This window comes from Mustela erminea, chromosome 5, assembly GCF_009829155.1.
Source record: "Mustela erminea isolate mMusErm1 chromosome 5, mMusErm1.Pri, whole genome shotgun sequence".
In the NCBI taxonomy this organism is placed as follows: Eukaryota; Metazoa; Chordata; class Mammalia; order Carnivora; family Mustelidae; genus Mustela; species Mustela erminea.
The window spans coordinates 64337251-64359295 of record NC_045618.1 but is presented as its reverse complement, the minus strand read 5'-3'; the positions used below and the strand labels follow the sequence as shown (position 1 = coordinate 64359295).

The following is a 22045-nucleotide window of genomic DNA, read 5'->3' as shown; positions in this document are numbered from 1 at the left end:
ACCCTCCTGAAAGAGCAGCAGGGATCTGCTGGGTTTAGAGACTCCAATGGGGCTGTATGCCAGAGACAGAAACACTTGATAACAGGCTGGGTGTGCTCAAAGAGCAGCCAGAGACCAGGGAGATGGGAGTGATTGAGCGCTTTTCTCCAAGGGCTCACTGAGGAGTGGGGCCCCAGGATCTCAGCTCCTCAGGGCCGGAGACTGGGAGGCCGCCATTTTCATTCCTGTCCTCCAAAGCTCTACAGAAAGTGTTCAGAGACCAAAAGCTCCCAAGAGCAAACCCACGCAGATTACTTAGCCCGGCCCCTGACAAGGCAGAGCAATTCCACCTCAGGCAAAGACACTTGAGAATCACAACAGGCCCCTCCCCCAGAAGATCAGCAAGAACATCCAGCCAAGACCAAGCTCACTGATCAATGAGAACAGTGGAATTACAGAGGAGAGGAAAGCAAAGCACGGAATTCATGGCTTTTTCCCCATGATTCTTTAGTCTTGCAAAGTTAAATTATTTTTAATTTTATTTTTTGTTTATTCTAATTTTTTTTAACTTTTACTCTTTCCTCTTCTAATGTTTTTTTAACTAGTTTCTCTTAACAATACCTTTCTTAAAAAAAATCTTTTGGAACCTTCATTATTAAAGGCATATTTTATCCTTCACTGTATCTACCTTTAATTTTTGTATACACATACAGTTTTTTCTTCTAAAAAAAATTTTGAGATACAACTTCTAATAGATCAAAATATGCCCTAAATCTAGCACAGAGTTTGTTCTAGTCTCCAGCCTGAGCAAATTCTCCCCACTTTCTTTTTCTTTCTTTTCCCACCAACTTATCTTATCAACTCCATTCTTAGAATTTTTTTTAAAATTTTCATCTTTACAGTCATATTCCATCCCTTCATCATGTTTATCCTTATTTGTGTGTGTGTGTGTGCTTCTCTTTCTTTCTTTAAAATTTTGGAGGGTAGTTTCTTCTAAGAGATCAAAATACTCCCAAAATCAAGTGGGTGATTCTGTTCTATTCATCAGTCTAATATATATATTTTCTTTCTTCTATTTTCTTTTTAACTTTTTACCCCCTTTCTTCTCCCCACAATTTGGTGTCTCTTCTGATTTGGCTAACGCAAATTTTTCAGAGGTCTTTGCCACCCTTCCAGTATTTTACTCTCTCGTTCATATATTCTTATCTGGATAAAATTACAAGGTGGAAAAACTCACCACAAAAAAAAGCAAAAAACAAAAAACAAGAGGCAGTACCGAAGCCTAGGAACCTAATAAATACGGACATTGGTAATATGTCATATCTAGAGTTAAGAATGACAATTTCAGGGGCGCCTGGGTGCCTCAGTGGGTTAAAGCCTCTGCCATCAGCTCAGGTCATGATCCCAGAGTCCTGGGATCGAGCCCCACATCAGGCTTTCTGCTCTAGTAGGGAGCCTGCTTCCTCCTCTCTCTCTGCCTGCCTCTCTGCCTACTTGTGATCTCTATCTGTCAAATAAATAAATAAAATCTTAAAAAAAAAAAAAAAGAATGACAATTTCAAGGAGCTAGCTGGGCTCAAAAAAGGCATGGAAGATATAGAGAAACCTGTCTGGAGAAATAAAAGAACTAAAATCTAATCAAGCTGAAATTAAAAAAGCTATTAATGAGTTGCAATAAAAAATGGAGGCTCTTACTGCTAAGATAAATGAGGCAGAAGGGAGAATTAGTGATATAGAAGACCAAATGACGGAGAATAAAGAAGCTGAGCCAAAAAGAGACAAACAACTACTGGACCACAGGGGAAAATTCAAGAGATAAGTGATACCATAAGATGAAACAATATTAGAATAATTGGGATTCCAGAAGAAAAAGAAAGAGAGGGGGGCAGAAGGTATATTGGAGTGAATTATTGTAGAGAATTTCCCTAATATAGCAAAGGAAACAAACATAAAAATCCAGGAAGTGCAGAGAATCCCCCTCAAAATCTGTAAGTATAGGTCCATACCCCATCATCTAATACCAAAACTTGTCCTAGTGACAAACAGAAAATCCTGAAAGCAACCCGAGGACAAGAAGTCTGTAACATACAGTGGTAAAAATATTAGATCACAGAGACCTGGCAGGCCAGAAAGAACTGGCACGATATACTCAGAGCACTAAATGAGAAAAACATGCAGCCAAGAATACTATATCCAGCTAGGCTATCACTGAAAATAGAAGGAGAGATAAAAAGCTTCCAGGACAAACAAAAATTAAAGGAATTTGTAAACACCAAACCAGCTCCACAAGAAGTACTGAAAGGGGTCCTCTAAGCAAAGAGAGAGCCTAAAAGTAGTAGACCAGAAAGGAACAGAGACAGTCATCAGTAACAGTCACCTTACAGGCAATACAATGGCACTAAATTCATATCTCTCATGAGTTACCCTGAATGTAAATGGGCTAAATGCCCCAATCAAAAGACACAGGGTATCAGAATGGATAAAAAAACAAAATCCATCAATATGCTGTCTACAAGAAACTCATTTTAGACCCAAAGACACCTCCAGATTTACAGTGAGGGAGTGGAAAACAACTCACCATGCTAATGGACATCAAAAGCAAGCTGGGGTGACAATCCATGTATCAGATAAATTAGATTTTAAGCCAAAGACTATAATAAGAGATGAGGAAGGACACTATATCATACTGAAAGGGTCTGTCCAATAAGAAGACCTAACAATTTTAAATATCTATGCCCCTAATGTGAGAACAGCCAACTATATAAACCAATTAATAACAAAATCAAAGAAACACATCAACAGTAATATAATAATAGTAGGGGACTTAAACACTCCCCTCACTGAAATGGACAGATCATCCAAGCAAAAGATCAACAAGGAAATAAAGGCCTTAAATGACACACTGGACCAGATGGACGTCACAGATATATTCAGAACATTCCATCACAAAGCAACAGAATACACATTTTTCTCTAGTGCACATGGAACATTCTCCAGAATAGATCACATCCTGGGTCACAAATCGAATCTCAATCAGTACCAAAAGACTGGGATAATTCCCTGCATATTTTCAGACCAGAATGCTCTGAAGCTAGAACTCAATCACAAGAGGAAATTTGGAAAGAACCCAAATACATAGAGGCTAAAGTGCATCCTACTAAAGAATGAATGGGTCAATCAGGAAATTAAAGAAGAATTGAAAAAACTCATGGACACAGAACTGTTCAAAATCTATGGGACACAGCAAAGGCAGTCCTGAGGAGAAAATACATAGTGATACAAAACTTTCTCTAGAGGGAGGCCTGGGTGGCTCAGTTGGTTAAGCAGCTGCCTTAGGCTCAGGTCATGATCCCAGCGTCCTGGGATGGAGTCCCACATCGGGCTCCTTGCTCAGCAGGGAGCCTGCTTCTCCCTCTGCCTCTGCCTGCCATTCTGTCTGCCTGTGCTCGCTCTCTCCCCCCCTCTCTCTCTGATAAATAAATAAAATATTAAAAAAAAAAAACAAAACGTTCTCAAGAAACAAGAAAGGTCTCAAATACACAACCTAACCCTACACCTAAAGGAGCTGGAGAAAGAACAAGGAAAGCCTAAACCCAGCAGGAAAAGAGAAATCATAAAGATCAGAGCAGAAATCAATGAAACAGAAACCAAAAAAAAAAAAAAACCCAATAGAACAAATCAACGAAACTAAGAGCTGGTTCTTTGAAAGAATTAATAAGATTGATAAACCCCTGGCCAGACTTATCAAAAACAAGAAAGGACCCAAATAAATAATATCATGAATGAAAGAGGAGAGATCACAACCAACACCAAAGAAATACAAACAATTACAAGAACACATAATGAGCAACTATACGCCAGCAAATTTGACAATCTGGAAGAAATGGATGCATTCCTAGAGACATATAAACTACCACAACTGAACCAGGAAAAAAGAGAAAACCTGAACAGACCCATAACCAGTAAGGAGATTGAAGCAGTCATTAAAAATCTCCCAACAGGGCGCCTGGGTGGCTCAGTGGGTTAAGCCGCTGCCTTCGGCTCAGGTCATGATCTCAGGGTCCTGGGATCGAGTCCCATATCGGGCTCTCTGCTCAGCGGGGAGCCTGCTTCCCTCTCTCTCTCTCTGTCTGCCTCTCCATCTACTTGTGATTTCTCTCTGTCAAATAAATAAATAAAATCTTTAAAAAAAAAAAAAAAAAAGCCACACCTTTAAAAAAAAAAAAAAAAAAAATCTCCCAACAAACAAGAGCCCAGGGCTAGATGGCTTCCCAGGGGAATTATACCAAGCACTTAAAGAAGAATTAATTCCTATTCTCCTGAAACTGTTCCCAAAAAAGAAATGGAAGGAAAACTTCCTCACTTATTTTATGAGACCAGCATTACCTTGATCCCAAAACCAGACAAAGACCCCATCAAAAAGGAGAATTACAGACCAATATCCTTGATGAACACAGATGTGAAAATTCTCACCAAAATACTAGCCAATAGGATCCAATAGTACATTGAAAGAATTATTCACCATGACCAAGTGGGATTTATTCCAGGGCTGCAAGGTTGGTTCAACATCTGCAAATTAATCAATGTGATACAATACAAGAACAAGAATCATATGATACTCTGAATAGATGCTGAAAAAGCATTTGACAAAGTACAGCATCCTTTCTTGATCAAAACTCTTCAAAGTGTAGGGACAGAGGGTACATACCTCAATATCATCAAAGCCATCTATGAAAAACCCACCACAAATATCATGCTCAATGGAAAAAAATTGAGAGCTTTTCTGCTAGCTCAGGAACACAGCAGGGATGCCCATTATCACCACTGCTATTCAACATAGTATGAGAAGTCCTAGCCTCAGGAGTCAGACAACAAAAAGAATAAAAGGCATCTGAATATGCAAAGAAGAAGTCAAACTCTCACTCTTTGCAGATGATATGACACTTTATGTGGAAAACCCCAAAGACTCCACTCCAAAACTGCTAGAACTTATACAGGAATTCAGTAAAGTGTCAGGATATAAAATCAATGCACAGAAATCAGTTGCATTTCTATACACCAATAGCAAGACAGAAGAAAGAGAAATTAAGGAGTTGATCCCATTTACAATTGCACCCCAAACCACAAGACACCTAGGAATAAACCTAACCAAAGAGGCAAAGAATCTGTACTCAGAAAACTAAAAAGTGCTCATGAAAGAAATTGAGGAAGACATAAAGAAATGAAAAAACGTTCCATGCTCATGGATTGGAAGAACAAACATTGTCAAAATGTCTATGCTACCTAAAGCAATCTACACATTTAATGTAATCCCTAACAAAATACCATCAACTTTTCAAAGAAATGGAACAAATAATCCTAAAATTTATATGGAACCAGAAAAGATCCCAAATAGCTAGAGGAACACTGAAAAAAAAAGCTGAAGTTGGTGGCATCACAATTCCAGACTTCAGGCTCTATTATAAAGCTATCATCATCAAGACTGTATGGTACTGGCAGAAAAACAGACACACAGATGAATGGAACAGAATAGAGAGCCCAGAAATAGACCCTCAACTCTATGGTCAACTAATCTCTGACAAAACAGGAAGGAATGTCCAACGGAAAAATGACAGTCTCTTCAACAAATGGTGTTGGGAAAATTGGACAGCCACATGCAGAAAAATGAAACTGGACTATTTTCTCACACCACGCACAAAAATAGCCTCAAAATGGATGAAAGACCTCAATGCGAAACAGGAATCCATCAAAATCCTCCAGGAAACACAGGCAGCAAATTCTTTGACCTCAGCCACAGCAACTTCTTCCTAGAAACATCACCAAAGGCAACGGAAGCAAGGGCAAAAATGAACTACTGGGACTTCATCAAGATTAAAAGCTCTTGCACAGCAAAGGAAACAATCAACAAAACCAAAAAATAACTGGCAGAATGGGAGAAGATATTTGCAAATGATACATCAGATAAAGTGCGAGTATCCAAAATCTATAAAGAACTTATCAAACTCAACACCCGAAGAACAAATAATCCAATCAAGAAATGTGCAGAGGACATGAACAGACATTTCTGCAAAGAAGACATCCAGATGGCCAAGAGACACATGAAAAAGTCCTCCATATCACTCGGCATCAGGGAAATACAAATCAAAACCACAATGAGATACCATCTCACACCAGTCAGAATGGCTAAAATTAACAAGTCAGGAAACAACAGACGTTGGAGAGGGTGCAGAGAAAGGGGAACCCTTCTATATTTTTTATGGAAATGCAAGCTGGTACAGCCACTCTGGAAAACAACATAGAGGTTCCTCAACAAGTTGAAAATAGAGCTACCCTACGACCCAGCAATCGCACTGCTGGGTATTTACCCTAAAGATACAAATGTAGTGATCTGAAGGGGGCACGTGCACCCGAATGTTTGTGGCAGCAATGTCCACAATAGCCAAACTATGGAAAGAACGTAGATGTCCATCAACAGATGAATGGATAAAGAAGATGTGGTGTATATATATACAATGGAATAGTATGCAGGCATCAAAAGAAATGAAATCTTGCCATTTGCAACGATATGGATGGAACTAGAGGGTATTATGCTGAGTGAAGTAAGTCAATCAGAGAAAGACAATTATCATATGATCTCCCTGATAAGAGGAAGTTGAGAGGCAAAGTGGGAGGTTTAGGGGGTAGGGAAGGAAAAAATGAAACAAGATGGGATCGGGAGGGAGACAAATCATAAGAGACTCTTACTCTCACAAAACAAACTGAGGAGAGGGTGGTTGGGTTATGGACACTGGGGAAGGTATGTGCTATGGTGAGTGCTGTGAAGTGTGTAAACCTGACGATTCACAGACCTGTACTCCTGGGGCTAATAATACATTATTTGTTAATAAAAAATAAAAAAAATTTAAAAAAATAACCTCTGGATTCTAAGTGTAGAAAACAATGTATCCATTAAGTATTATTGAGATAAAACAAGTTGATTTATTAGACTTTTTTCTGTTAAAAAAAAAAAAAGTAAATTCACATGATGCCAAATCCATAAGAATCTTTTTTATTTCCAAAAGAATCTCTCCTTAAAAAAAAATCATATTCAGGGGTGCCTGGGTGGCTCAGTGGGTTAAGCCTCTGCCTTCGGCTCAGGTCATGATCTCAGGGTCCTGGGATCGAGCCCCGCATTGGGCTCTCTGCTCAACGGGGAGCCTGCTTCCCCCTCTCTCTCTGACTGCCTCTATTTATGCTCTGTCATATAAATAAGTAAAATCTTTTAAAAAATCATATTCAATAAAACTTCAACTGGTGTAGAAAGAAAAATTATTTAGCTATATGAGTATCAGAAAAATCAGTTATCTTTAACATCCAAACTACAGTAGTCCCTCAGGACACCTGGGTGGTTCAGTAGGTTAAACACCTGACTCTTGGTTTTAGCTCAGGTCATAATCTCAAGGTCCTGAGATCAAGTCCCACATTCAGCTCTGCACTTAGCAGGGAGTCTGCATGAGGATTCTCTCTCTCTCCTTCTCTCTCTCTGCACCACACCTTCCCGTTTGTACTCACATACACTCTCTCTCAAATGAATAAATCTTTAAAAAATAAATAAACAGAACAGTATTTCTAACTTCAAAAGATTAAATCACTAAACTTTATGAAGAACATACCTCAATCCTGCAGTGATAAAATACTGTCTGTGCACTGGGTGGACATGAACAGTTCTTATTTTGCTTGAAGAAGAATTGATAAGTTTCTCATAAGAAGTTCCAGGTGTCCTTCTATCTACCAGTGATATATTTCCATTCCAATGTCCTACTATTAAATTGGAGGCATCTTCTCCCAAGAAGTCAAAAGAGGAAAAGCTACTTCTTTCATCTCTATATACCTAAGGATATAAATAACCACCAACATATAAATTTTTTGGTAAAAAGGTTAAAAAATACTTTACCTAATAATTTCATTTATCCTCCCATCATCCCACAGAAAGCAAAATGCAAAATGATCATCCCGTTCTACAGAAATGGAAACTGAGGCACAGATCAGCTGTGAGACTCACCTATAAACAAATGGCCCATTCACCATGTCAGGGTTACAGGCCACATCTCTTAAATCCAATAAACCTCAGTTGCAGATCTATTCTGTAACACTTACTAGGAAATGAACTAAATGTAAATTCTACCCAGCTGAAATACCTTAATATATCAAGTAATTTTGCCAACCAAGTCCAAAAACATATGGCCAAATGCTCATCACTTACTCACTCTTGGCAGAAGTATAAATAAGTAAATAACAAGTTTCTGACAACTAATCAGAGTACACCTATCAAAATATTTAATGTTTGTACCCTCTGGCACAATAATTTATCTAAATATATATAAAGATGTCCATTGCAAGACTGCTATTGCAGGGACACCTGGGTGGCTCAGTGGGTTGAGGCCTCTGCCTTCATTCGGCTCAGGTCATGATCTCAGGGTCTTGGGACTGAGCCCCGCATCGGGATCTCTGCTAGGCAGGGAGACTGCTTTCTCCTCTCTCTCTCTCTCTCTCTCTGTGTGTGTGTCTGCCTCTCTGCCTACTTGTGATCTCTGTCTGTCAAATAAATAAAATCTAAAAATATATATATATATTTTTTTTAAAACCATAATTGTATTAAAAAATAAAAAAGACTCCAATTGCATTAAGAAGCAACCTAAATGTCCACCAAAAGAGACCTGTTTAAATAAATGATGGTACATCTCTACTTTGAAACACCACGCATTGCTATAAAGGATGAGATCGATTTGTACTACAATCTGTCCCTAATACCAAGTGAAAAAAGCCAGTTGCAAAAAAGTATGGATACTGTATGAATCCATTAGTGAAAAGGAAAAAAATATCCACCTCTATTTGCTTCTAAGTATATGTGCACTTTCTGGAAGCATACCTAACCACAATTCTTAACAACGAATCACTATTGCTGATTTTTAGTTAATAAAAAGTTATATATACTATTATAAACTGAGACTAACAAATTAATATACCGAAGGCATCACAACCCCTGTACATCCAAAAAGCCCCCAAGTGATACCTGAAGTATTTAGTCAGTGTATCAAAATGGCTAAGTGCAGGGGTTTAATTGCAGTGGAGTCAGAGAGACCCACATGAAAATTCTAGCACTGCCATTCATGTCCCTGAGCAAGCCAATAAACCTCTTTACCTCAGTTTTCTCAACTGTTAAATGGCGATAACATTATTTATTTCATAGGGTGTTACAAGGCTTATCAATATATATAAAGCACTCTCAGATTAATGCCTAACACAAAGTAACTGTTCAATCAGTAGTATCAGGAGCACATTAGTTATACAAGCAACATCATGGATGAATCTTAGAAGCATTATGCTAGGTGAGACAAGCCAGACATAAAAAGCTTCATACCATATGACTCCAATTACTTGACATTTTGGAGCAGACAAAATTATAGGGACGGTAATCATAACAGTGGTTGTCAGGAGTGTGGGAAAAGGCAGGGGACTGACTATAACGGGTTCACAAGGTGATTTTTTCAGGTGATAGAAATTTTCTATATCTTGATTGTGATGGCAGTTACACAGGTACAGAAAATTTGCAAAACTCATAGAATCACACACTTAAAAGGACAAATTTTATTATATAGAACTTGCATCTCAATAAATCTGACTTTAAATATGTAAGTAGAGAAATCTAAGAACTCAATACTAAAAAGATAGATACCCCAATTAAAACTTAGGCAAAGAATCCAACATTTAGAGAAACCAACAGTTCTCTAAAGAAATAAAAATGGCCAATAAGCAGATTAAAAGACACTCAGCATCACTAATCATTAGGGAAATGTGGGTCAAAACCATAATGACTTAAGACTTCATACTCACTAGGATGGCTACAGTCACCAACAGTAAGTGTTGACAAGGATGTGGAAAAATTGGAATACTCATGTTTGTTCAGTATGTAAATGGTGAAGCCACTTTGGGAAACAGTTCCTCAAGATATTAAACACAGAGTTTTCATATGATCAAGCAATTCCACTTCTAGGTATATACCCAAGCGAAATCAAAGAATATGTTCACACAAAACTTGTACATCAAACAAAAAAGCAAAAACAAAACAAAACAAAACTTGTACATCAATGTCCACAACAACATTATTTTCAATATTAAGAATAGAAACAACCCAAAATGTTCAACTAACGAACGGGTGAGCAAAATGTGATATATCCATACAGTGAAATATTATTCAGCCATAAAAAGGAATGAAGTAATGACACATTCTACAACATGGATGAACTCTGAAAACATTGTTATGTAGAAGAATGCAGTCACAAAAGACTACAAATTGTGTGACTCCATTTATATGAAATGCCCGGAAAGTTATATACTGCCTGGGTGGCACAGTTGGTTGAGAGGCTGACTCTTGATTTCGACTCAGATAATACTCAGGTTCCTGGGATTGAGTCCTGAGTTAGCACAGAGTCTATTTCAGGATTCTCTCTCTCCTTTTGCCTCTGCCCCTCCCCCTGCTCACTTAGGCACTCCCTCTCAAATAAATCTTTTTTTTTTTTTTTTTTTAATTTGAGAGAGAGAGAGACTGAGAAAACAAGTGGGAGGAGGGCAGTGGGAGAAGTAGACTCCCTGTGGAGCAGGGACCAGGGAGCCTGAAGCAGGACTCAATCCCAGGACCCTGGGAAAATAACCTGAGCTGAAGGCAAAAGCTTAACCAACTGAGCCACCAAGGAGCCCTCAAACAAATAAATCTTTAAAAAAGAAAAAAAGAAAAAGACAAACACACACCTAACATCACCCTTAATGGTGAAAAATTGAGTTTTTCCTCTAAAATCAGGAACAAGGCAAAGATGTATACTCTCACCAGTTTTATTCAACATAGTACTGGAAGTCCTAGCACAACAGACAAAAAAGAAATAAAAGGCATCCAAATTGGTAAGGAAAACATTAACACTGTCACTATCTGCAGATGTCATAATACTTCACATAGAAAACCCTGAGGACTTCACCAAAAAGCTTTCACAAGTAATAAATGAACTCAGGAAAGTTGCAGGATACAAAATTAATGTAAAGAAATATGTTGCATTTCCATATGACCCATAATAACAAAGTAGCAGAAAGAGAAACTAAGAAACAATTCCATTTACAACTGCACTAAAAAGGGGTGCCTGCCTGGGTGGCCCAGTTGGTTAAGTGTCCACCTCTGGGTTTTGGCTCAGGTCATGATCTCAGGGTCATGAGGTCAAGCCCCATGTCAGGCTCTGTGCTCACTGCAGAGCCTGCTTGAGACTTTCTCTCCCTTTCCCTCCATCCTTAACCTTCCATTCTCTCTCACTCTCAAATAAATAAATAAATCTTTAAAAAAAATTGTACCAAAAGAAATAGCTAGGAATAAACTTAACCAAGGACATAAAAGACCTGTACTCTGAAAACTATAAAATGATCAAAGAAACTGGAGATGACACAAACAAATGGAAAGATACACCATAATCACAGATGGAAAGAACCAATACCATTAAAATGTCTATACTATGCAAAGCAATCTAAAGATTCAATGCAATCTCTATTAACATACCAAAAGCATTTTTCACATAGCTAGAACTAATAATCCTAAAATCTGTATGGAACCATAAAACCATCAAAATAAGCAAAGCAATCTTGAGAAAGAACAAAGATGGGAGTTATCACAATCTCAGATTTCAAGATACATTACAAAGTTGTAGTAATCAAAACAGTACAGTATTGGGACAACAGATCAGTGGAGCAGAACAGAGAACCCAGAAATAAACCCATGCTTATATGGTCAATTAATCTAGGACAAAGAAGGCAAAATATACAATGGGGAAGACAGTCTCTTCAATAAATGGTGCTGGGAAAACTGGATAGCTACATGAAAAAAACGAAACTGGACCACTTTCTGACACCATATACAAAGATAAACCCAAATGGTGGTGCTTGGCTATCTCAGTTGGTAAAGTATGATACTCCTAATTTTGGTGTCACGAGTTCAAGCCCCACATTAGATGTAGAGCTTACTTTTAAAAATTAATTAATTAATAAAAACTAAAAATGGATTAAAGACCTAAATGTGAAATCTGAAACCATACAACTCCTAAAAGAAAGCACAGGCAGTAATCTCTTTGACACCAGACTTAGCAACATTTTTCTAGGTATGTCTCCTAAGGAAAGGGAAACAAACACAAAAATAAACTACTAGGACTACATCAAAATAAGCAGCTTTTGTACAGCAAAGGAAACCATTAAAAAAAAAAAAATAAAAAGGCAACCTACCAAATGGGATAAGATATTTGCAAATAATATATTTGATAAGTAATTAATATCCCTTATATATCTGGAACATATATAGAAAATGAATATATAAAGAACTTAACTCAATACCAAAAAACCTCCAAGTAATTCAATTAAGAGGAGACAGACATTTTTCCAAAGATACAGAGACAGCCAACAGACACATGAAATGATGCTCAATATCACTGATTATCAGGGAAATGCAAATCAAAATCACAATGAGATCTCACATTATTCCTGTTAGAATAACTACTATCAAAAAGACAAGAAATAGCAAGTACTGGCAAAGATGTGAAGAAAAAGGAATGCCTGTGCACTGTTGGTAGGAATGTAAATTAGTAGAGCCACCATAGAAACAGTATGCAGGTTCCTCAAAAAAACTAAAAATAGGAAAACCATATAATCCAGTAATTCTACTAGTATTTACCCAAAGAAAATGAAAACACTAACTCATAAAGATATATATACCCTTGGGAGGGAGACAAACCATAAGTGACTTGTAATCTCACAAGAAGAACTGAGGGTTGCTGGGGGGAGGGGGGTCGGGAGAGGGGAGTGGGGTTATGGACATTGGGGAGGGTATGTGCTAAGGTGAGTGCTGTGAAGTGTGGTAAACCTGCCGATTCACAGACCTGTACCCCTGGGGATAAAAATATATGTTTATAAAAAATAAAAATTTTTAAAAAAAGATATATATACCCTTATGTTCACTACACATGTCCACTGAGGATGAATGAATAAAGATGCTGGGATGTGTGTGTGTGTGTGTGTATGTATGCAATGCGATATTACTCAGCCATAAAAAAAAGAATTGAGATCTTGCCATTTGTAACAACACACATGGACATAGAAGACATTTTGCTAAGTGAAGTGAAGTGAGACAGAGAAAGACAAATAGCACTTATATGGAACCTAAAAAACAAATGAACAAAACCAAAAATGGCAGAAACAGACCATAAATAGAACAAACTGGTGGTTGCCAGAGGGATTCAGAGGGGTGGGGGAAGAATGGCCGAAAAGAGTAAAGGGGAATGGCAGATACAGGCTTCTAGTAATGGAATGAATATGGGAATAAAAAAGGATAAAATGTACAGCACAGGGAATTTATTCAATGGCACTGCAGTAGTAGCAACTGCAAGGTGACAGATGGTAGCCACACTTGGCGGTGAGCACAGCATAATGTACAGACTCGAATTACTATGTAGTACACCTGAAACTAATGAAACACTGTGTCAACTATACTTCAATAAAAAGAGAGTAATACACAATAAAAACTTTTTACACAAATTAAAAAATAAGAGCAAACACTTATGTGTCTGGCTGCATTATGATCACTTTATCTGCCTTAAGTCATTCAATCCTCATGACAACCCTATGAGGTAGGTACTATTACTATACCATTTCACAACTAAGGAAATTGATGCACAAAGAGGTTAAATAACTTCCAAAGTCACACAAGTAGTAACAGATGGTGCGATTCAAACTTAAGTAGTGTAATTCTAAAGTTCCTATTCTATACTACTTCACCCATTCTGATTGGTATGATAATCATTCATGTGGCATTTCATAAAGAATCCAGACTATCACCTCAAATCAGTATGTAAATATACTAACATTTACCTCTTCAAAAACAGCCCTTGAAAAATCTCCACAGCGTAATGTGCCATCATAGCTCAGTGACAGTATGTGAGCCGGATTGGCGGGTGAGAAGTAAAGACAGCTAACTGGTTGAGTGTGGGGCTGGAAAACATAAACTCCATCTTCTTTAGATTGGTGAGTCTGTAAGAGAGTTGGGGGCAGGGAGAGAGACAAAAACTAGTGAAAAGTAGTAACACTTTCTGTCATTAAACTGTTTATGTCTGTATTACATTCACTCTTTCCTTAGTCTGTAATTATACTCACCCCCTCATTCAGAAAGTCAGAACTAAAAACTTTCTATCATCACTAAATTACTTTTTTCTAATTTTCAATCCAACAATACTGTCACATTTAACAGTTACCAGCTTTTTGAAACTAGCAAACTAGTTTTTTCATAATGCAGAAGGAAAATAATTAGTTTACTACGACTTTAGTTCATGAAATCATCAGGAAATGAGAAATCTCCTCTTTATTTCACATACAGCATAATTCCCTAATACTAAAAATACTGAAAAAAAAAAAATACCATTACTACTTTGCTTCCTCAACATGCTTCTATAAATCATCCTAAGCACAATTTTCATAAGGTATTTGGTCCTGACACAAAGTGATAATTTTAAAAATATTTTATCTCTGGGGCTTCTGATGCTTGATTTTAGCTCTGTTTTCATCTCAGGGTCCTGAGTTCAAGCCCCATGTTCTATCCCCTAAATACACCATGGCAACTGAAAATGCATATGTTTCAATTCCACATTAATATTCTTACTACTTCTAGGGATTATCCTTTCCACAACTGGATTACCAATTCCTAAATCATCACTTCTCAGATCTGGATAAGCTATATTCTTTTTTTTTTTTTTTTAAGATTTTATTTATTTATTTGACAGACAGAGAACACAAGTAGGCAGAGAGGCAGGCAGAGAGAGAGGGAGAAACAGGCTCTCCGCTGAGCAGAGAGCCCGATGCGGGGCTCGATCCCAGGACCCTGGGATCATGACCTGAGCCGAAGGCAGAGGCTTTAACCCACTGAGCCACCCAGGTGCCCCTAAGCTATATTCTTATGGCATATGTCATATTATGAATGAAAACTATCATTTCCAAATCTGGCTTAATCTGCTCTGAAACACTTGAGCTGAAATACTTGAGCATCTTTCATTTTAAATTTAAACAAAACAATTTTTTTAAAGGAAAGGAAGGGAAAAAATTATAATCATATTCACTCCTCCTACCCAGAGTTAACCATTGTTAGTATCTTCACATAATTGTGCATAGCATTTTTCAGAAAAACAAAAAACGCTCCATTGTTACAAAAAACTTAAATACAGAAATGTAGAAAGATAATTATTAAAAATCACTCCAGGGGCGCCTGGGTGGCTCAGTGGGTTAAGCCGCTGCCTTCGGCTCAGGTCATGATCTCAGGGTCCTGGGATCGAGTCCCACATCGGGCTCTCTGCTCAGCGGGGAGCCTGCTTCCTCCTCTCTCTCTGTCTGCCTCTCTGCCTACTTGTGATCTCTCTCTGTCAAATAAATAAATAAAATCTTTAAAAAAAAAAATCACTCCAAATCCAAAATTAACTAAATTATCACTAAAATACTATTATTAATATAAATATCTTTGTATGTACTTACAATGACAGACAAATTAAAAAAAAAAATAAGACCATGCTATACATGCCATTTTTAATAGGACTAAATATAACTACACTTCAAAATAATAAAAGAAAATCAGGCTGAATTTCTGAAGTTTGAGTACAGCTGACCCTTGTACAACATGGGGATTTGGCGCACCAGCTCACCATGCAGCTGAACCATGTATAACTTTTGACTACGTAAAAACTTAACTGCTCATACCCTACTGTTGACCAACATCCTTAATAACCACATATACAGTCAATTAACACGTTTAGTAGGTTATGCATATTATATACTGTACTTCTGCAATAGAGAAAACCAGAGAAAAGAATATTAAAACCATAAGGAAAAGAAAATACATTTATAGGACTGCATTGTTTTTCAATACCCTAAGTTTATGTCATCTGTTTACAAGATGAATCATCTGTCAGTACTTCTCAATACTGTCTTAGGGGCGCCTGCGTGGCTCAGTTGGTTAAGCAACTGCCTTCGGCTTAAATTATGATCCTGGAGTCGCCAGATCGAGTCCCACATCGGGCTCCCTGCTCAGCAGGGAGTCTGCTTCTCCCTGTGACCCCTCCCCTCTCATTCTCTCTCTTATAAATAAAATCTTAAAAAAAAATACTGTCTTATATGATACAAAACACTTCAAATAGTATATGTATTACTAACACTAAACATCAAAAATGAAAACATAGGGGCGTCTGGGTTGCTTAGCCGTTAAGTGTCTGCCTTTGGCTCAGGTCATGACCCCAGAGTCCTGGGATCGAGCCTCACATGGGGCTCCTCCTCAGTAGGAAGGTTGCTTCTCTCCCTCTCCCACTCCCCCTGCTTCTGTTCTTCTCTCGCTGTCTCTATCAAATAAATAAATAGAATCTTTAAAAAAAAAAAAAAGCAAACATAATGTGAAATCCATATTTACTGCATTGATAATAAAGTGGCAATCCGACTGCTTTATGATAGCCTAGTGTAATCAATACAGTAGCTTCACAGTAGCATAGTCTATACACAAATGAATGAATCCTTATAAAATTTTGATGGTGTATGGTATTACAGTCATGTCACAACACAGTACTGGAAACATTTTAAAAAAACAAACCACTAGGGGTGCCTGGGTGGCTCAGTGGGTTAAGCCACTGCCTTCGGCTCAGGTCATGATCTCAGGGTCCTAGGATGGAGTCCCGCATCGGGCTCTCTGCTTAGCGGGGAGCCTGCTTCCTCCCCCCTCTCTCTCTCTGCTGCCTCTGTGCCTACTTGTGATCTCTCTCTGTCAAATAAATAAATAAAATCTTTTTTTTTTAATAAAATCTTTAAAAAAAAAAAAAAAGACAAACCACTTGCCTATGTTGATAGGCTGATAGAAAGTATCTTCAATTACAAGAAAGAAAGGTATACTGTATGGTAATATCATTCTTTGAAAGCAAAATTATAAAACAGTAAGAAAGCTAACACATTATTAATTTTGTATTAAATACTACTCACCTATGCCCATGTAAGGATAGGCTATCCACTTTCATACAAGTTTTGCACATGATGTTCTTCATAATGACTACTTACGCAATGAGGATGATAATGACACAAAAATGTCTCATTTACTTCTTGCTGTTACTAGATTTTCACATGAAGACAGACACATATACAACAGATAAATTTGTTAACTGTACCACAGGATGACTATTTACTAAATCAATGGATTGACGTCATAAAGGTCTTCATCCTTGCTGTCTTTTTGCTGAGTAGGCTGAAGATGAGGAGGAGCTGAGTGTTGCTATCTCAGGGGTGACAGCAATAGAAAAGGTGGAGAAGGTAGATGAAGATGCAGGAGAGGGAGGCACACAGAGTGTAACTTTATGAAGTACATCATAATTTGTCTTTTTTTTCATTTCTCTAAAAATGTTTCTAAACATACAGTACCTATTCTTCTTCCACCATTTGCTTTACAGTGTCCATACAATAGAAGGGCCCACGTCATAAAAGAAGTAGCTATCTTGAATACTCAAAATGCTTATGCCAGATTGTCAATTTTTTTTTAACATAGAATGTATTATTTGTTTCAGGGTACACGTCTGTGAATCATCAGTCTTCTACAATTCACAGCACTCACTATACCACATACCCTCCCCAATGTCCATCACCTAGCCACCCTATCCCTCCCCACCCCTCTTCAGCAGCCCTCAGTTTGTTTCCTGAGATTAAGAGTGTCAATTTGTTTTCTAACACTGCTTCATCATCTGGCACTGGTTCAGAAGTACCATCTCCACCAAGCACTCTTCTCTAAATTCCTCTGGTGGAGAATCTCTTGGTCCTTGAATTCCTCCAAGATCCATATCCTGAAACCCTTCACCCCCACCATTTTTGCCATAACCACAATCTCTTTCATGATTTCCTTGTCTCTGTTATAAATCCTGTGAAGTCATATACAACATCTGGACACAGTTTTCTCTAGCAGGAATTTATTCTGTTCAGGCTTGATTGCTTTCCTGGCTTTTTCTATAACAACAATGGTATCTTCAATGGTGTTATCTTTCCAGACTTTCATGTTTTCTCTACAGGGCATCTCTTCCATGGCCTTGACAACCTTTTCGATAGAGCACCATGTGTTAGGAGCCTTAAACATCCTTAATGACCCCCTGATCTAGAGGCTCACCATATTTGGGAGCAACATTTTCATGTCTTTGGTGTTGAACTCATGGAGTTCTGGGAAGCCAGGGACATTGTCCAGTATCAGAAAAAATTTAAAAGGCAGTCCCTTACTGACAAAGTACTTCCTGATGTCAGAGAAAAAGCACTGATGAATCCAATCCAGAAAAGTGCTCGTTTAGGACTTCCTGTTGTACAGCCAAAAGACTGGCAGCTGGTGTTTATCTTTTCCCTTGGAGGTCAGGGATTAGCAGCTTTATAGATGAGGGCAGTCCTGATCATGAACCCAACTGTATTTATGCAGAAGAGTTAGCCTATTCTGCCTTCAAACCTGGTGCTCACCTCTCTTCCTTACTAAGAAATGTCCTTTGTGGCATTTTTTTTTACCCAATGCACTTTCCTCTGAATTAGAAACCTGCTCAGGCAGATATCCTTTCTCACTAATTTTCTTAATGGTGTCTGAGAACTTGTCTGCACTCTTGGGTCAGCAGAAGCTGCTTGCTATCCTGACATATTTTTAAACCAAACTTCTAAAAATTATCAAACCATCCTTTGCCAGCATTAAATTCCCCAGCTTCAGATCTTTCACCTTCCATCTGTTTTGTCATATGATGACTAATTTTTCTTAAATCGTATTAGTCTACAGGTATGTCTTCCTTGGGGCAATCCTATACCCACATAAAAGCCACATCTTCAATATGAAATAAAAAGGTATTTTGCAAAAAGTACAAGGCTTTCCACATCTGCTAGAGAAGCTGTAGCAACGATTTTACAATTTTTTTTTTTTTTTACAATAGTCCTTCTGCTAGATTCATTTATCCTGAAATGCCAGGCAACTGCTACTACAGACCTCAATTTATAGTATTTATCAAGCAATTCCAACTCTTTTCTGTACTGTCCTGAATTTTCTGTTTCTTGGAAGCTCTTTCTGGCATCACTAGTGGCACCATATGAGTCTACGGTGTTATTCAAGGTGTACGGTATTGCACTGAGCACGATGAAAAATATGCAAGAACCCTGAGAGATCACTTTTTCTGTGATACACAGTTTACTGGAGATAAACCATTCCCACAGAGATGACTGGTGTTTCAAGGAGATACTTGCCATAATTAGGCTCACCACGGTAACAAAGAGCTAAGAGATTTCTATAGTACTATAACTATTAGTTTTATGCAGTTAAGATTTAATACTGTATCTTTATATTTATTACATTTCTCTTAACTGTGATGGTGCCACATAGAATCTGTGTTTGTTGGAAGATTTGAAAAATGTTTACTTTTTATAAAATAGGTTTGCATATATTTTATGGTAGTAAATGAAAAGTCTCTACATGATTTTATGCATTCATGACACACCTAACTTTTTCTTTATTTTTTCAGTATTTCTAAACTACATGGTTCATCTACAAGTTTTTTCAAATTGTTACAAATCTCCAAAAAATTTTCCTATATATTTATTAAAAAAAAAAAAATCCATGTATAAGTAGGCCCACCAAGTTTAAACCATGTTACAGGTCAACTGTATTTGTAACTTTATCAAGCAATAGCCCCTAAAAAGGAAAAAGTATAAAACAAAATGAGCTGTAGTCATTATGTTTATTTTTTAACTATGTCTCAATTTTAGACATTTTCTATTGAATGACAGCATATGACCCTTTACCAACCTACCCTATCTCCATCTCTATATTTTGTCAATTATTATTTTTGTTTTGTCCAGGTTGATAACATTCCCATCCAGTTCCATAAGCATTGTTCATGTAGCTATATTATATGAGTCCTGCACTGGAAGGGATTCAATGCCCATCACCAATTCTTTTGTCAAGCTTCTCATTCCATAACTCTTAATTCTGATTTACTCTTAACTGGCTGAGATTTGCTCTCAAGCAGTTTTTTTTCCACATGAGCTCACATGTCTTGAATTTCTTGAGTTTTTTCACATTTGAGAATACCTACGAGCTGCCTTTAATTAGAGATGTAACTTGTACAAAATAGTGGGCCACACAAACATTCTTTCAGGTCCTTAAATGTATCAGGTAGGCTTTCCCCTTTCTAGTAAGGTCCTTGACATGCTCCCCCCCACCGGCCTGAAATACCCTTTCCCCTTTCTTTACTTGGTCTACACCTTAGCTTTCAAATCTCATCTCAGTTCCTCAAGGAAACTTGCCCTAAACCTCTAATTAGGTCAGCCCCCTGTCATATGTTTTCATTTACAGTACTTTCCTTCAGGCCATTTATCACAGTATATAATTCACTCATCAAATATGTAATCACATATTTGGCCATTATTTCATTAATGCTGTTTTGGCCACTAAATTCTAAACGCTAAGAGGGCAGAGACAGTCTTTTGCTCACAAATGTTTAATAGCTGGGAAATCATGAGAATATTACTAAACACAAAATAATAAATGTGGAATGAACAAAGAAATGAATGGGAAAATGGGTGACTCAGTAAAGGATAACAACTTTTGATTCTAGGTGACACTAGGAACCTGACAGAAAGTTAAGAGGAAAAACTGAGGGAGTGTCAAGGCAGTTCAATAGGGGAAAGGATAATCTTCTCAACAAATGACAACTGGGGGATGCCTGGGTGGCTCAGTTGCTTAAGTGTCTCTCTTTGGCTCAGGTCATGATCCCAGGGTCCTGGGATTGAGTCCTGTATTGGGCTCCTTGCTCAGGAGGGAGCCTGCTTCTCCCTCTGCCTGCTGTTCACCCAAGCTTGTGCGCTCTCTCTCTCTGACAAATAAATAAATAAATCTTTTTTATAAATTTTTTTAAAAAGATTTTATTTATTTATTTGACAGAGAGAGATAACAAAGCAGGTATACAGGCAGAGAGAGAGAGAGGAGGAAGCAGGCTCCCCGCTGAGCAGAGAGCCTGATGCGGGACTCGATCCCAGGACCCTGAGATTATGACCCGAGACGAAGGCAGCGGCTTTACCCACTGAGCCACCCAGGCGCCCCTAAATAAATCTTTTTTAAAAATGACAACTGGATATTCATATACAAAAAAATAAATTTGGGCTCTTGTCTCACACCATATTTAAAAATTACTCAAGATGAATCAGCAAACTAAATGTAAAAGGAAAACTATAAAATTTTCAGGACAAAAAAAAAACAACAACAACAACAGAAAAAGCTCTTAAAAGCTTGGGGCCAGGGGCACCTGGGTGGCTCAGTTGGTTAAGCAACTGCCTTTGGCTCAGGTCATGATCTCAACGTTCTAGGATGGAGCCCCTCACTGGGGTCCATGCTCAGCAGAGAGCCTGCTTCTTCCCCTCCCTCTGCTGCTCCCCTACTTGTGCTCTCTCTAATAAATAAAAATAAAATCTTTAAAAAAAAAAAAAAAAAAAAGCTTGGGACTAGACAAAGATTTTTAAAATATAACACCAAAAGCATAAGTAAAATTCGAAGACATATCTAAGAAAGAATCTGTATCTAGAATTTACGAACTCTTCTGGTTCAATAAGACAAACAACCTAATTAAAAATTGATTAAAGAGGGGCGCCTAGGTGGCTCAGTAGGTTGAGCCTCTGCCTTCTGCTCAGGTCATGATCTCAGGGGTCTGGGATCGAGTCCTGCCTCGGGCTCTCTGCTCAGCAGGGAGCCTGCATCCTCCTCTCTCTCTCTCTCTCTCTGCCTACTTGTGATCTCTCTCTGTTAAATAAACAAATAAAATCTTTTTTAAAAAATTGATTGAAGATTTGAATAGCTATTTCACCAAAGATATTCAAATGGCATGAAAAGATGCTGAACATTGTTAGTCATTAGGGAAATACAAATTAAAAAAACCGCAGTGAGATACCATTTCACACCCACCAGAAAGGTTATACTCTAAAAGACAGACAATAA

The 22045-nt window shown here is 37.8% G+C and overlaps 1 protein-coding gene across 1 annotated transcript in view; it reads right to left on the bottom strand.

Moving 5' to 3' along the window:
* Positions 1-22045, bottom strand: part of WDR76 (WD repeat domain 76) — a 62710-nt gene that overhangs the window by 10396 nt on the left and 30269 nt on the right. The window contains 2 exon segments of the mRNA XM_032343540.1: positions 7632-7849; positions 13909-14067. Of these exon segments, the coding sequence (XP_032199431.1) occupies positions 7632-7849; positions 13909-14067 (377 nt within the window).